This window comes from Nesoenas mayeri (genome assembly GCF_963082525.1).
Source record: "Nesoenas mayeri genome assembly, chromosome: 12".
Classification (NCBI taxonomy): domain Eukaryota; kingdom Metazoa; phylum Chordata; class Aves; order Columbiformes; family Columbidae; genus Nesoenas; species Nesoenas mayeri.
The window spans coordinates 9,431,368-9,445,980 of NC_137547.1; the positions used below are offsets into that span (position 1 = coordinate 9,431,368).

The window sequence follows — 14,613 nt, forward strand, 5'->3', positions numbered from 1 at the left end:
CTGTTGAGTGTTTTCAGCATCGCTTGGCAATGCTGTAGTTCCCTGAATTTATTGTCTTATAAGTATTGAAAGTTAGCACAAGTGAGCAAAATCTAACTCGTAACAAACGTTACTACAAAACTAGGAAGAGAAATATCTCCTATAATTTATCACAAACATAAAAATATACAAAAAACAAACTCACGGGCTTTGTAAAACCAGGAACTGCTCAAGTTCTCTTCTTTTCTTCCCTCCCCCCCCCTTACTTTTTGTGTAACAGCTCTGCAGAGAGGAAATTCCACCATTATGTAATGTATTTTGAAATCTGCTCCTCTCACCAGTCTTTTTGGCAGCATTTTGATGGCTGGAAAAACCTTGTGTATGTTTCCAGTTGTCATTGAAACTGGTGTCATGTGAGAAGATGGACTCCTGGTTCTTAAATACATAAATCCAGCTTCTTCCCCTATAGAACTGCTGAGGATCCGTCTACTTGGAATCAATATTTTAAGTCCGAAGGGACTTAACGTTCACCAGTCTCGTGCCGATCTTCTTAGCGCCAAGAAATCCTGACTTTTGGCTCAGTTAAACTAATCACTTACCAACCAATAAATGCCTCTGTATCTAAGAATGTAATGACTTAATGCAGAAAGCATATGGGAAGAGATACTGTACTATTTCTTTTTTCTAGGGCATGTACAAGATGGTGTCTAAAGCGCGTAGCTAGAGCAGAAACCGCAGGTTTCATTTCGAAGGTTTTGCCCTTTTTTTCTTGCAATGGGTTGATTCGCTGCCACCTTCAACTTTGGCACATGGAGTTGATTAGTTATAAATAGGCGCCATTGTGCTGGGGCGAGTTATTCGTATCGTACATCAGATTCTACAAACCAGCTGTTTTCTTTAAGAAAAATAAGAGAAAAAATTCTTTAACAAGAAATTTCCATTACTTAGTAGCCTGTTTCTTAATAGTGGATGTCTGCAGCGCGAGGGCTGTGGAAACTCTCAAGTGCTTTTTTAAGCGTTCAGAAGTTATTAAGTAAAATAACAGCGAGAATCAGGCAGGGAGGGAGGACTGAGTAATAGTGACTTGTGCACAAAAATAGTTTTTCCTTGTTGATGTCACACTTTACAAACTTTCTTGAAGTTTGTGAGGAACATTTGATATTAATTATTGATGTTTTGGAACCAAATCCCTGACTATTAGTTACTAAACTGAACACTCTTTACTCCCTTAGGTCCTGTGGTCTGATTCTTCAGTGACAACGGTAACCAAATCTTCCACCGAAGTGACTGAATTTATTTCAAAGGTAAAGGCAATATGAAAAATATCGGAGAGATGCTTTGTCCCTCTTTGTAATTGTGTTTGTTTTTCAAAATATACTGAGATAATACAGATAGATTGAATTTCATAAAATGTTTGACTTGTAAATTGCTGTTCCTTGAATCTCGTATGAGTAACAAGTCGTCTTTTCATTTATTATTTGTAATATCCTCCACTTTTAGCTATCTCAGCTGTATCCAGAGGAAAACTTGGAGAAATTCATTCCTTGCCTTGCTGGTCCAGATTCATTTTACCTGGAACGGAACCACATGGACCTGGAATCGGACCTTAGGTATGCTGGGCTTTCTGTTATTGTGGGGTTTTTGTCTTGACACTTGGCTTTTTTCACCAACCAGAGGAAACAAACAGGAAACATAAATACTATGTTCATATTCTAAATTACTTTCAAGAAATAAGAGCCTGATCCCTAAGCATTATTTCTTGATGTTCTACTAATTCCAGTGCATCAGAATTTTTCAGGAATTCTTTCTTCAGCAGTACATATGGTAATAATATCCTATATTAAGCTTCGTGGAGAATTGACATTTCCTGATCCCTTGTTCAAAACAGGATCATTGACTCTGGAAAAAATAGTTGCATGAATAGTCATCCTTCTGGATTGAGGGGTGGGTTGTGGGGATTTTTTTTCCCCCCTACCCTTTCACAGAGTTTTTAATTGTCTCCATTGTTTCAGGTTGAGGTGGTATTATTTTAATTTTAAAAAGCTAAGTATGTCTATATTCTACCATTACGTTTTTGGAAGCCATTAACAGCTAAGAAATTTTGGAAGCCTTAGGTAGTACCTCCTCACATTACCACAAGTCTCCCAGCCGTTATCTAATCTCAACCACCATTTTTAAATTCATCATCTGTGGCAAGTCACGTCAGTTCTCTCTTTCTAAATACTGAAATAGTTTTGCTGGGAAGATTTGAGGGACTAAAAGTATTTTCAGCTACTCTTGTCTTTATACAAAGTATTAAATTACGTTCAAAAAATACTAATTAACTGTAGCTAAACTCCTGTTTTCCCTAAGTGAAGCCAGGCTTTTGTCCGCCGTTGGCAGAACCGCGGTGGATGTTGGTTTTCCATCGCCAGAGCCAGCAGGTGCACACCGAGATTATTTTTCATGGCAAACAGCGTTAATATTTCAAACATTCCCTTCTGTGCTCTGAGGATCACGAGCTCGCTGCCGAGAATCAGGGAGGGTAAGAGAAAACGTGCGTTGCCGCTGTTGAGCTGGCAACAGTCGCTATAAATGTAGGTTAATAGAGCAGCGATCTGCATTTATACAGCAGAGCAGAGAAAGGAGCTGCTTTAAGCACTACGGATTTGAAAAATTCAGCAATGAGCTGTGATATTTGAAAATGGAAAGCACATTGGTGGGCGTGTGTGGATAGCTGAATTATTTTTTACTCGAAGACCTTTTCAAGATGGCAAAGATATGGTCAAAATGCTCTTCTTTAAACAATTTTCTATACGTTTTCAAATCTTGGCAAAAGGTGGTCAAGTTTGGGTAGCAACGAGAAGTCTAGTCATGTTGATAGAACACACTTTATACATTGCAAAGTTTTAGGAAATTGCCATTTTTTCCCCCAAAAGCAATTCCAGGAAAACGCGACATAGGTTTTGCAGCTTTTTTCCCTGCGCTGCCAGACTCTGCATCTACTGTTTATCTCGCAGAGGAGAAAATGAAATGACAGATACATCTATGGTTTATGGTCTTCAGGTTCATTAATTTGAAACGAAATTTTCAAGTTTATATTTGAACAGTTTCTGCCTTTCAAGTGTTCAGTGTTCTGAATTTAAGCATTTTTACTGAAGCACTAAACAGTGAAAACAACACAACGATAATGTGTTTAAATAGTTTTAAGGGTAAGAGCAGCCTTACATTTCAAGTCTACTTTGAGGCAGATTTATGTGGTGTTATTAATTTAAAAGGTCTTTTAGTTTCCACATTTCAAATTCCATTTCCAAATTTCACGTACAGTCTACAATCATGATCGCACAGGCAGCTGCAAATCGAATGATTAACAGAAGCGGGGGGGGTTTGTTTTTAATGAATATGCAGGTATTTGGCACCATTACCTTCCCATGTGGTGAAAAATGACCACGTTCGAAAGTTCTTCAGCTCTTCATCTCCTTCACAGCAACTTCAGGGTTCAAGTAAGTTAAAATAACGTTTAAAGACGCATTTTTTGGTGCTGATGTACATGTATCAATTGATGTTATTTTTAACTTCTGTTCCCTGTTTTTAGATCCTGGCAACCCCTCCCTTTATAAAGTAGGAACTACGCTGGGAACATCTGGAAGGTGAAATATTTATTTTCTTTGTATTTGTTCTGTTTGTCTGTATTCTCTTGGGGATTTATTTGCATCTACACTTTCATATTTATTTGTAGAAGATCTTAAGAAATTCTGGCCTTAGTGTGTGGTCTGTCCTTACCAGATGGTGAGAATATCAGTGTCAGGTACTGGCATTCCTAGTGTTGTCATTTGTTCTTTCTTTAAATGCACATCTTATAATAATAACTGCAAGAGCTCAGAATGGGTAATTGCTTAAAAAAAACATTTTGCAGTGGGTTGATCACAGAGACAATAAAACTTAAGTGCGAGTCAAAATATAATGCGGTATAATTACTGGAAACAGAAGTTATAGTTCAACTTCAGCTTCAAAAATAAAGGATATAAAAAGTAAGCACCATTGGACTAAACTGTCAAACACCGTGACAGAATCTCTCGTTATGAAATCAACGTTGAGCTGTGGTGCTGGATGATTGTTTGTGCTGAAGTTGTGGTGGTCTCGATCACGTACTCAAAAGGAGTAGTGATCATCCGCATGGTGGGTCGTCCTTAGTCTGAGCCTTTGTGAGCCAAGGGGGACTAGAGCATCTCTGCAGCACATTGAAGTGTTTCCTTGTACAGCGGGGGGTTCTTTCCAGAGGGAGTGAGGGTGGCAGAGCCTGGCCCAGGCTGCCCAGGGGGGTTGTGGAGTCTCCTTCTCTGCAGACATTCCAACCCGCCTGGACACCTTCCTGTGTAACCTCATCTGGGTGTTCCTGCTCCGTGGGGGGATTGCACTGGATGAGCTTTCGAGGTCCCTTCCAATCCCTGACACTCTGTGATTCTGTGATAAGGCTTACTGTTTGCTGTAAGCTGCTCTGTTTTTAGTAAACTACTGAACAACACAGGTACAAATCTGCAACTCACATCAACCAGCGCAGATTTTACCATAGTCCGATCATAGCAGCCAAACTCTGCGCGACACAAAATTCACCGTACTAAACCCGCTTTTGTTGCTGTTTCGTAGGCCCATATGCGGCGTGGCCGGCATCCAGGCGGCACAGAACCACGTCACGCACTCTCCGGCAGGTCCCGTGGCTCTGCCCCACTGCGCCCACGGCACGGGGACCGGCCCAGCGCTGCCATATCGTGCACCCATGGACACCCCGGCCTCCCCCGTGCTCATGTCCGCCAGCCCACAGAACCCCCCGACGCAGGAGCAAAACGGCATCTTAGACTGGCTCAGGAAACTGCGCTTGCACAAGTATTATCCTGTCTTCAAACAGCTGACGATGGAGAAGGTAGGACAGGAGGTGGAGAAAAGCTTTTAAAATTATCGTCATATTCACTCGTGCAGAGAGAGAGGCTGCAAACATCTGCACGAGGGTTTGCAGAAGTCATTGGCAGATGCTGCGAAGGTTTGCGCTCTCTTGAAGCAATAATTTGAAGAAAACCTTCCTGGTTTCATCTGTGTTGTGTCCAGGGCCTGGGCTGTTCAACAGCTGCCGCCTCGTTCAGAATTCTTCACCCAGCTCTTGAAGATCCAACTTCATGCTCTTAGGAGCTCAGCTTTGCCCCTGTTCAGCACTTCGATGTACAGCACATAACTAAAATTTGTTGACTTTTTAAAATTATTTCTGCTTCTCAGTTGATTTTTTTTTTTCCCCAAAAATATTTTGTTATCCTTATTCTTTAAAAAAAGATTCACAGAGACTTCTGCCATGAGCATACCTGCAAGCAAATGGGGCGGATTTGTTTTCTGAAAAAATTCTTGTGGAAAAATAATCACTTACATATTTGCGTACCAAGAGTCATAGATTATATTGATGTGTACTGGATTTTATCTCAATACAATACTTTTTTACCCAGTTCCAGCTGTAAAATTCATGTTCTTTTTTAGCCTTGAGCGCCCTCCAGTGGTCTGAGTGCTTAAGTTGAGCCTGGTCTGAACTAGGATGGCTTTGTGCTGGTTCTAATGTGTTGTGTGTACTTTATTATAATCTGTTACCTGAGTTTTCAGATTTTATTTTCTTCCTTATGTGAGGGGAAATATATAGTGGGTTTTTTCCTTCAATCAAGTAACAAAACTCTGCATATCCCAGTGTGTTTTTTTAAAAGCCTGTCTTATTATGCATACTTTGCTGGTTTGCATTTTCATTACATTATATTATAAATATCTATTTTATTTTCATATTCTATGTCTATATTTTGTTATAAAATTTAATTTTGGAGTATGTTTTCCAATTAAACTGACTGTACATTGATTTTTGTGTTAAATGGGGAACTGGGAAAACTAGAGCGTTTTTTTATTATTTTTTCTTTTTTGAGATAATCAGATCCTTAAACTCATTTATAGCACAAAGTTCTATTTTAATACATACGCTGATTACATCATCTTTATTGCACATAGTTATTACAAGCACACACATAACTAAATTTAATCTACAAATGTTCTTTCTTTCATTCCAGTCCCCCACACTTTTATTCTGCACTGATTCTATAATTTAAAACTGAAGTAAAGCGTTTCTTTGAATTAACATATGTTAAAAATGGGTTTAAAGTTGCCTTTCAGAATTGATCTTTACTCTAAGTGTAAAGAAGAATATTTCAGGCTGTAAAACTAAACACACTTCCTTTTCTTTACAAGTTTCTGAGTCTTACTGAGGAAGATCTGAATAAGTTTGAATCCCTCACCATGGGAGCAAAGAAGAAGCTCAAGACCCAGCTGGAGTTGGAGAAGTAAGTGGCAGGGAAAAAAATTTGGCTTTTTAAAGTCATAAGATATTTAATGCATGTTTTACAATGGTCTTTGCTTTCCAGACCATAAACTTGTCAAGATAATCCTTATCTTCCTTCCTCTGCAGTTGTGTTGGTTACTTTGAAAACCTTTGACATGGGGGTTTTCTCAGTAATATTTAGTACTTAAAAAGCAATTAAAAAATCCAAATCCACGCCTGTTTATCAAAGCTCCTTGACAGCATTTTTCATCAGTCTTAGTTTTTCCAGAGCGTGTTTGCAAAATGGAAACTTGGGGCTGTGTTTGGCTTCTCTTTGGTTTTGGTGTACGCGACTAGGTTAGGGAGGGAATTTAGTCACCATTTGGTGATGTTTGACTTTGTACAAATAAGAGCATTAGTCTCGTAATCAGATGGCAAGTAGTCCAAATGTAACTGTTGGCAAGAAGTTGTGGTCAAGATTGATGTTGTTTCCAAACGTTTCCATTTGTAATTAGCTTAACATTCTAGTAGATTCTCTAGCGGGCTTTGATGCAGTTTCATTCATAAGTTGATTCATCTGTTGTGCTTTAGCCAGTTTTTGTTTCTTCACATGTTTTTCCGTCACCTTGCAGAGAAAAATCAGAGAAACGGTGCCTGAACCCCACGGCCCCATCTGCAGTGACCAGCAGCGGAGTGGCCAGGGTTCCCCCCACCACGCACGTCGGGCCCATCCAGAGCATTCGCGGCAACCACGCTGCAGGTGAGGGGGAGCGGAGGGCACCGCTGCGCTCTCAGGCCTGAAAACGTCCTTGCACGAGAGCAAGCTCATTCTTACACTGCTTTTTCACCAATCTGTCGTAAGCTTTATCTTCCAAAATGCCGCCAGCAATCAAAAAGTCTGATTGTTGTGTCTATGGAGCACAATAAAAATCACGACGTCTGCGTGAGCTGTGCTCACCAGCAGCCGTTATGCTGAATCCTTGATGTCTATCTGTAAATCTTGAGCATGGTGTCATGAAACAGTTGTAATTAGGTCCTGTTGAGTAGGTGTTACCCGTCTCGTTTGCTTTCCCTGATCACTCGCCCCCTGTATCTGCAGAGCTGCGGGTGGACGTGGATCAGCCAGCGCACCCCCTGCCCCGGGAGGGCAGCTCTTCCGAGTACTCCAGCTCTTCTTCCAGCCCCATGGGGATCCAGACGCGGGAGGAGAGCTCGGACAGCGCCGAGGAGAACGAGAGACGTAAGCGGAAACAACCACCAAGGGTGCCTGTGTCACCTGGCTTTGTATTTATCCGTGTTTCCATCCCCAGGTTTAGAGATTCACTTGGACGGTTCGGAGAAGGAGAAGCCGGTGATGTTGCTGAACCATTTCACTTCGAGCTCTGCCAGACCCACGGCTCAGGTCTTACCAGTGCAGAACGACACGGGCTCCAATCCGTCCGGCCACCACGCTCTGCCCATGCAAATGATGTCAGCGGCCTCCCCTCATATCACCCCCATCCGGATGCTAAATTCGGTGCACAAATCAGACCGCGGCAATGCAGACATGAAGCTACTTTCATCGTCTATGCATTCTCTTTTATCTTTAGAAGAAAGAAATAAAGTTTCTCCTGGACCTAGGGGCAGCATAAAAATGGAAAAGAGCTTTGGGAATGCCGTGGTGGATGTCATGTCTGCGTCGTCTCCCCACCAGCCCTTGCAAGTGCTGTCAGGGGCTGCTGAGAACAGCTCGCCCACGTCGACTATTAGCTTTGGGCCTCGAACCAAAGTCGTCCACGCTTCGACTCTGGACAGGGTGATAAAAACCGCTCAGCAGCCGGGATTAATAGTAGAAACGAGCACCGCTGCCACCGTAACGTCCAGCACAGTCTTCCACGTGGCTCGTCCACCCATCAAACTCCTGGTGTCTTCATCTCTTCCTACTGATTCTGCCATCGCCGGACAGACTTCCTGCTCCAGCAATATGCAAATAACGGTGTCCCCCGCAATAATTAACCCCCGGACTGCTCTGTACACAGCCAACACCAAAGTTGCCTTTTCCGCCATGAGCAGCGTGCCGGTGGCGCCGATGCAAGGCAGCTTCTGCGCCAACAGCAACGTGGGCTCCTCCAGCAGCCACCCCTCCACATCCTTCGCCACCATGGGCACGCTGCCCAGCTGCCCCGCGCCCAGCTCCAGCCCCACGCTATCCTCGGCGCCCGACAGCAACTTCTACAGCAGCAGCAGCAGCAGTAGCAGCAGCAGCAGCAGCAGCAGCGGATCCACCGGCAGCGTCCCCGTCCCCAACCAGACCCACCATCACCACCACCACCAGCAGCAGCCGCCGCAGCCTCCCGGCTGCATGGTGTGCAGCTCCTGCGGCTGCAGCGGCAACTGCGGCTCCGGCGGCATGACCGTCAGCTACGCTAATTATTTTCAGCACCCGTTTTCGGGACCTTCCATGTTTACTTTCCCCTTCCTGCCCTTCAACCCTTTGTGTAGCAACGGCTACATCAACACGCAGCAGTACAACAGCAGCACGACGTTCCCTGTGGTCCACACCGCCTACAACAGCGGTTTAGCACCGGACTCGGTCATGAGCGGCCAGTCCACGTTCGCCGTGCCGCCCATGCAGAACTTTCTGGCGGGGACGGCGGGGGTGTACCAGGCACAGGGGATGATGGGCAACGGAAACGGCTCGAGTCACAAAAAAAACGGGAATCTCTCGTGTTACAACTGTGGGGCCAGTGGTCACCGAGCTCAGGACTGCAAACAGCCGCCGATGGATTTCAACCGACAAGGTAAAGCGGGAGGGACGGATGCGGTTCGCACGCAGAACGTTGGGTTTTGCTGCGGAGCCAAAGGGCAGGGGAGGCTGATGGCTGCGCTGTCTCTTTTATGACTTGTATTAAAAAAAAAAGATCATCTTCTTGAAAGCAGGTGGTTTTGAGCTACATGTGCAAAAGTTGAAATGGAGTTTTGTGCAGCCCCTACGTGAGGACAGAGCTGGAGTCAGGCCCAGAGCTCAACTTTGGTTGTAATTTCAAGATCTGTGGGAGGTTTACAAACTTGCCCTTCCCTCCCCCAAAACAGCAACGTAAATAAAGAATTCCTGTTCAAATGCTCTTGGGGGTCCCGCGTTTGCTGCTGTAATTATTTTACAGGGCATGTTGCCTACATGGTTCCAGCACGGGCTTCTCCAGGAGAGAGCCGAAATCCTCAGTTCCTGGTGGAAAACAACTAAGAGAGAAATGTTACTTTACCCAGAGCACTTTCTAGTCCCATTTTTAGGTTTTTTAATTTTAATTGACATATTGTGTTGAGATGAATTGCATGTGGTCAGGCTTAAAAAATTAAATACGAACATTTGACTGGAGCGAACAGCACTGAGCTGTTGTATTTTACATTGTCTTGCCTATGGAGTATGTCTATTTGTTTTTATATGGTACAGACAAGGTTTCAAGTATGTGACCACTATAAATCAACAAGTGACTGGTTTTGCAGCAGCAATTTACAGCAGTGCTAAAAGGTAACTAATCGATGGCATTCCTGGAGCTGTTGGAGAAATGATGCTGCCCCATCAGCCTTAATTCGGAGAACTTCAGAAACGTAGCTCACTGTCTTTTCAAGCTGAATTTCATGTCATCAATTGAATTTCCAGTTAAACTATCTCAAATGAATTTTTGCCAGCCCTGAAGCTCCATGGAAGCCAGGGGTTTTTACTGTGTAAATGATGCTTGATTTTCATTCCTCCCGGCTGCACACATGCTCTTGCGCAGCTGGCGTTCCGCTGGAATATTGTGTTACATGTCCAGGAAGGAGCCGGTTGTTTTAGGAAGTTGTGAGATGCAGTAGATGTGAGAAGGTTGATGTTTAATTCTCCCATTTCCTCTCCCCAGGTACGTTCAGGCTGAAATACGCTCCTCCCTCCGAAAGCCTCGACTCCACAGACTGACCTTGTATCAGCCGGCAAGAAAATACTGTAAGCCATGGAGACGTAAGGAGATCGAAACACAAAACTGAGACGTCCAGTTGCTGTTAAGCTTAATGTATTTTTTAATCCAAAGGTGCTTTACTTTATTAGACTAGGTAGAAAATCTAGCTTAGGGGGTGCATCAAACCCATTTTGGATTGCCAAATTCAAGCTTGGATCTTGTCGTTGGAACTTCTGACTACGCGTCCTCGGACCGACGGACGGTGGAGCTGGCCAGCCCCGTTTGCTGTTGCAAGTACAACATCCGATGTACTTATTTCTTATTATTATTTTGCTGGAGAATGTTGCCACACGTGGACTTTCTAAGGTGAAACGTCTGGCTCCAGGGCAGCTACGTTGGGAGGTGAAGCTGGAGGCTGAGGGCAGGAGCGGCCGTTCCCCAGAAGGACTCGGGCACCCCTGGGCTAGGTAAATCCTCTACTTTTTTTCAAAAGTGATCAGGCACTAATCTCTGGGATTTTTAAGGATTGCACTACAGAAGAATGTAAAACTCTTCAAGCTTTCTGCACTTTGAGCAGACGGTGTCACTCTGAGACCAGTGCAAGAGGCAAAGAAGTTCCAACTTTTAAAAACTGGCACCAGCAGGTTATGTGACTTAACTCCACAATAAAAATCTTGAGTAAATCTCTCCTTTCCCTTCCAAAAGAACCCACACGGCAGTTTCGGTTCCTTCTGGAAACAAACTTGTGCTTCATTGTCTCACTTATTACTAGACAGTGCTGGCTTCCCAGCAGTGGAATAATTGTAGTTTCCAAGGGTCCAAGTCCCAGAGACTCCAGGGTCATAAAGGCTTCAAGGATATTTTCCTGTAATACACAAAACAACCTTTACGTCCTGTTACTGTATATAGGTCTCTTTCACAGAAACCTTATTATTCTGCTTTTGTAAATGAATTTTAAACCATCCTTTAAACAAAATAACAACTCTGGTGGCAGAGTTTGTAAGCTTTTGCTTTACTTTATATAAAAAGAAACCCCTTTGATTCCTACCCCAAGGCTTTTGCTACAGAATTCAGAAGTGGTAGAAGTCGAACATGTAAAAGGTAGTAAACTTCATTATTATCGAGACTTTGAAGGATTTCTTGTCAGCCTCCTTCGTTACACTAGATTGTAGATGACTAGCTTTGGTGTTAACTACTTTAGCGTACATCATTTGTGGGTGACAAATCTAAATTAGGACTTGAGAGGAAGCCAAACAAAATCTCGAACTGTTAATTTGAAACAGTTTGGTCCTGTCTGGTTGAAAGAAGATACTAAATCCTCGTGGCTCACCCAGGGAATCCAACAGCGTTCAAAAAACATAATAATGGGTGAGGCTTTCTCTGGAAATTGTCTGACACAGAGATATTTGCATCCTGTAATTTGGAAGACACCTTTAAAGTCTGAAGCCTTGTTTACACTTGGAGGTATTTGTGACACCGATTTAAACCACGCCAGGATGAATAGTTTGTGTGAATAGGTGCTTGTGGCGGCGCTGACGTTCGCTGGGACGCCAGGGAGCTCGCATCCCAGGAGGGGTTTTGCAGCGATGAGCCATCAGTGCAAGGGAGGAAGGCGGTACCTGGGGGTCAAACCCTTCCTGGGCCGTGTTCATAGGAAAAATATCAAATAAATGTTCCGGGCCATCCTTGTGTCCCACCGAGGGAGGCGAGGAGGAGAAATGAGCATCACCGGTAACCAGAGAAACCAGACTCGGTCCAGGTAGCGATCTGCGGCTCGTAGCAGATTTGGCTTTGTGGAAACGGGAATCTAAATTTGCAAAATGTTTGGTTTTAAAAACAAAATAAAATAGAAAAAATTCTTTTTCTATTCCTATGCAATGACAAAGCAGATGAGACGAGTGTGTGCTCAGCCCAGAACGGAAACGCTCCTGGTGGCTCTGCCTGCGTGTGAGGAGGTGACACCCAGACCTACAACACTAAACGTGATGAAAACTGACAATGCAATTAACTTTGCCTTAATGAGCTTGAGACAATGGGAGGAACAACCTGTCACACCCTATTTCACTGAAGGAAACGCTGCAGTTTTCCGTGACCATGTTTACTATTTACAGCTTCGAGGGTCTCTCCAGTGGCCTGGAAACGTGCTGAAAGCCAAACTTTAATTTTTTTCTTTTTTCACTTTTTTTAAACAGTATTTTACAACTGAATTGTATTTAAATAAACTGTATTTCAACACACACATAAGTGTTAAAAACCCGCTCAAAATAGCAAAAATCAACAGCAAAAAAGAAAGAGAATAATTTCTGCACCAGTTTTAATGCCCAAGGCTGGGCAGAGTCTCATCCAATATTCATCAGAGTGGAAACCGTCACAAAGGGACTGGAAATCTGAACGTTTGTCCGGCGAACGGTTTCACCTGTTTTGTCAGAGCTTTCTGTGGGATCGTTTCCTTTCTGTAAAGTTAAGGCTAATGTTTCTTAAAGCGGCCGATGTCAACTTTTGACGTAACAGTTTTAAATGGTGAAGTCTGGTTCCAGACTAAGTTCCAATTCATGAGTTTGGAGCAGCTTAAAGCGAGACGAGCGTCACAGAGAAAGGTCTGACAGGCCCAAATGAGAGCGACTTGTGGCCTCAGATCTGCTACCGAACGCTGCCCACTTTGCACCGGGAACAACCAAAGCTGGGGAGTCTGAACAGAGCACTTTAGTTCCATAAATTAATCCTTCGTCTGGTTTTTAAAAGGCACAAATCCATCTTTTTAGCCCTGAAAAGGCAGCTTGTTTTAGGATAGTAGTTCCAGCTTCGTGGCTGAAAGAACCAGTTCTTAAAACCTATTTTTATACGTTGGAAGACGGAGATTTCAAAGAATGCTATTTATTCCTATCTTTGTCCTAAAATATTAGTTCTCAAAATGGATTTCACTGTGGAATAGAAATGATTTGGAAGCGTCAGAGGGAAGGGAATCCCACGTCACCTCCCTGCAGGGACACGGAGAAGCTCGCGATGCATCTTCCCTGCATGCGCCATGCGGTTTCAGAAGAGTTTTCCATTTGGGGAGCGTTCCTGCTGGAAATAACTTTAAATAGGACGGAATTTCCAGCAGACTCCTCCTCGCGCTGGCAATCTGCAAATTAAGCATTAATAAATGCGCCAGGCTTGACGCTGAGCAGTGGGAGAGCGAAGAGAGAAGCCTCAGTTCAGCAGTGAGGTATTGATCAGAGTTCCACGATGCTTTTCCTTAAAGCACCGTCACACTCCACTTTTTTTGGGAAACTTTTTTATACCACAGGCTTTAAATCTTGGCAAATTAAGTGTCAGACTTAACAAAGCCAATAGTCTAAGACTAGACCTTCACCATTACCCTCATTCTGGTTCAGGCTGGCAAGCTGCAGGGTGAAGGAACTTGAAAATGAAGCGTAGTCTGCTGTTGGGCAGTGACGCTCCTCCCCAAAATAGAAATGCCATTTATCGACGTCCCCGTGCGTGGATTCTGTTCGGTCTGTGTTTACTGGAGGGCAGGAAACTGGGAGCTGTGGGACCGAGGGATTCTGAGATGTGTTACGTGAGATGGACGTGGGCAAATCTGGACAAAATCTGTGTAATTGGGCACTTTGGAGAGCCTGGAAAACACTTGTGCTGGTGGAGGCCCCAGTAACCCCGACACCCCCTGCCCAGCGACATCTCGAGTCAAAACCCCTTGGAACTACCTGTTTGCTCTCTTCAATTTTTCTTCCGTAAGCAAGAAACGTGGTGGTACCGAAGCAGAAAGCGAATGCTGTGTGTTTTCAAGTGCAGATGAACAGCTTCTCTTGGACATCACTTTCCACTAGGAATGAAGGAAACTCCTGCTCCCATTTGAGCCATTTCTTTTACTTCGGTCAATTCTAGTATTACAAATTGTGCATGTAACTTTATAAATATTTTAAATAGTTTTGTAAATATTTAATATTCAGCTAATTTGATTTTGAATTGTAAATGTCAAGTATTCTGGTATTGGGATTTTTATGTTTTATTATACTTTGTTAAAAGTAAAATTGTACATTTTTAGAATGTTTTTATCTGAGTAAATTTAATGTATGGAAAATAAAGAGTTAAACAGAATCCCTTTGTGTGTATATATATATTTTTTTTAATTTTATTTTTATTTTTAATTTTTTTTTTTTAATTTAAAGGGGTTTCTCCAGTCGGACAGTTACCAGAGACCTTTTTTTAATTCCATTTATTACTTTTGCTGTCTTGCCACCCACAGACACGTGCTGGTGAGTCACAAATCTCCTCACTCACCATCCTGGCCTCATGTTTTGCACCTTGTGCATCCCAGAGCTGGTGGAACAGCTGTCTGTGCCCTTCCCTACAGAGACTCAATGGAGACAAATGGCTAGAAAGAACCACACAAGCCATAAA

The 14,613-nt window shown here is 43.3% G+C and overlaps 1 protein-coding gene across 1 annotated transcript in view; it reads left to right on the forward strand.

Annotated features, from left to right (window-relative positions):
* ZCCHC14 (zinc finger CCHC-type containing 14) overlaps positions 1-10,654 on the forward strand; it is a gene marked incomplete at its 5' end in the record, with an annotated part of 44,810 nt that extends 34,156 nt beyond the window's left edge. Inside the window, 10 exons of the mRNA XM_080351762.1 lie at positions 1,212-1,283; positions 1,480-1,589; positions 3,367-3,461; positions 3,554-3,608; positions 4,606-4,879; positions 6,226-6,317; positions 6,928-7,055; positions 7,395-7,535; positions 7,606-9,075; positions 10,174-10,654. Coding sequence (XP_080207888.1) covers positions 1,212-1,283; positions 1,480-1,589; positions 3,367-3,461; positions 3,554-3,608; positions 4,606-4,879; positions 6,226-6,317; positions 6,928-7,055; positions 7,395-7,535; positions 7,606-9,075; positions 10,174-10,229 — 2,493 coding nt within the window. The 3' untranslated portion in view covers positions 10,230-10,654. The remainder of the gene's footprint in view (positions 1-1,211; positions 1,284-1,479; positions 1,590-3,366; positions 3,462-3,553; positions 3,609-4,605; positions 4,880-6,225; positions 6,318-6,927; positions 7,056-7,394; positions 7,536-7,605; positions 9,076-10,173) is intronic.
* Positions 10,655-14,613: the final 3,959 nt, after the last annotated feature.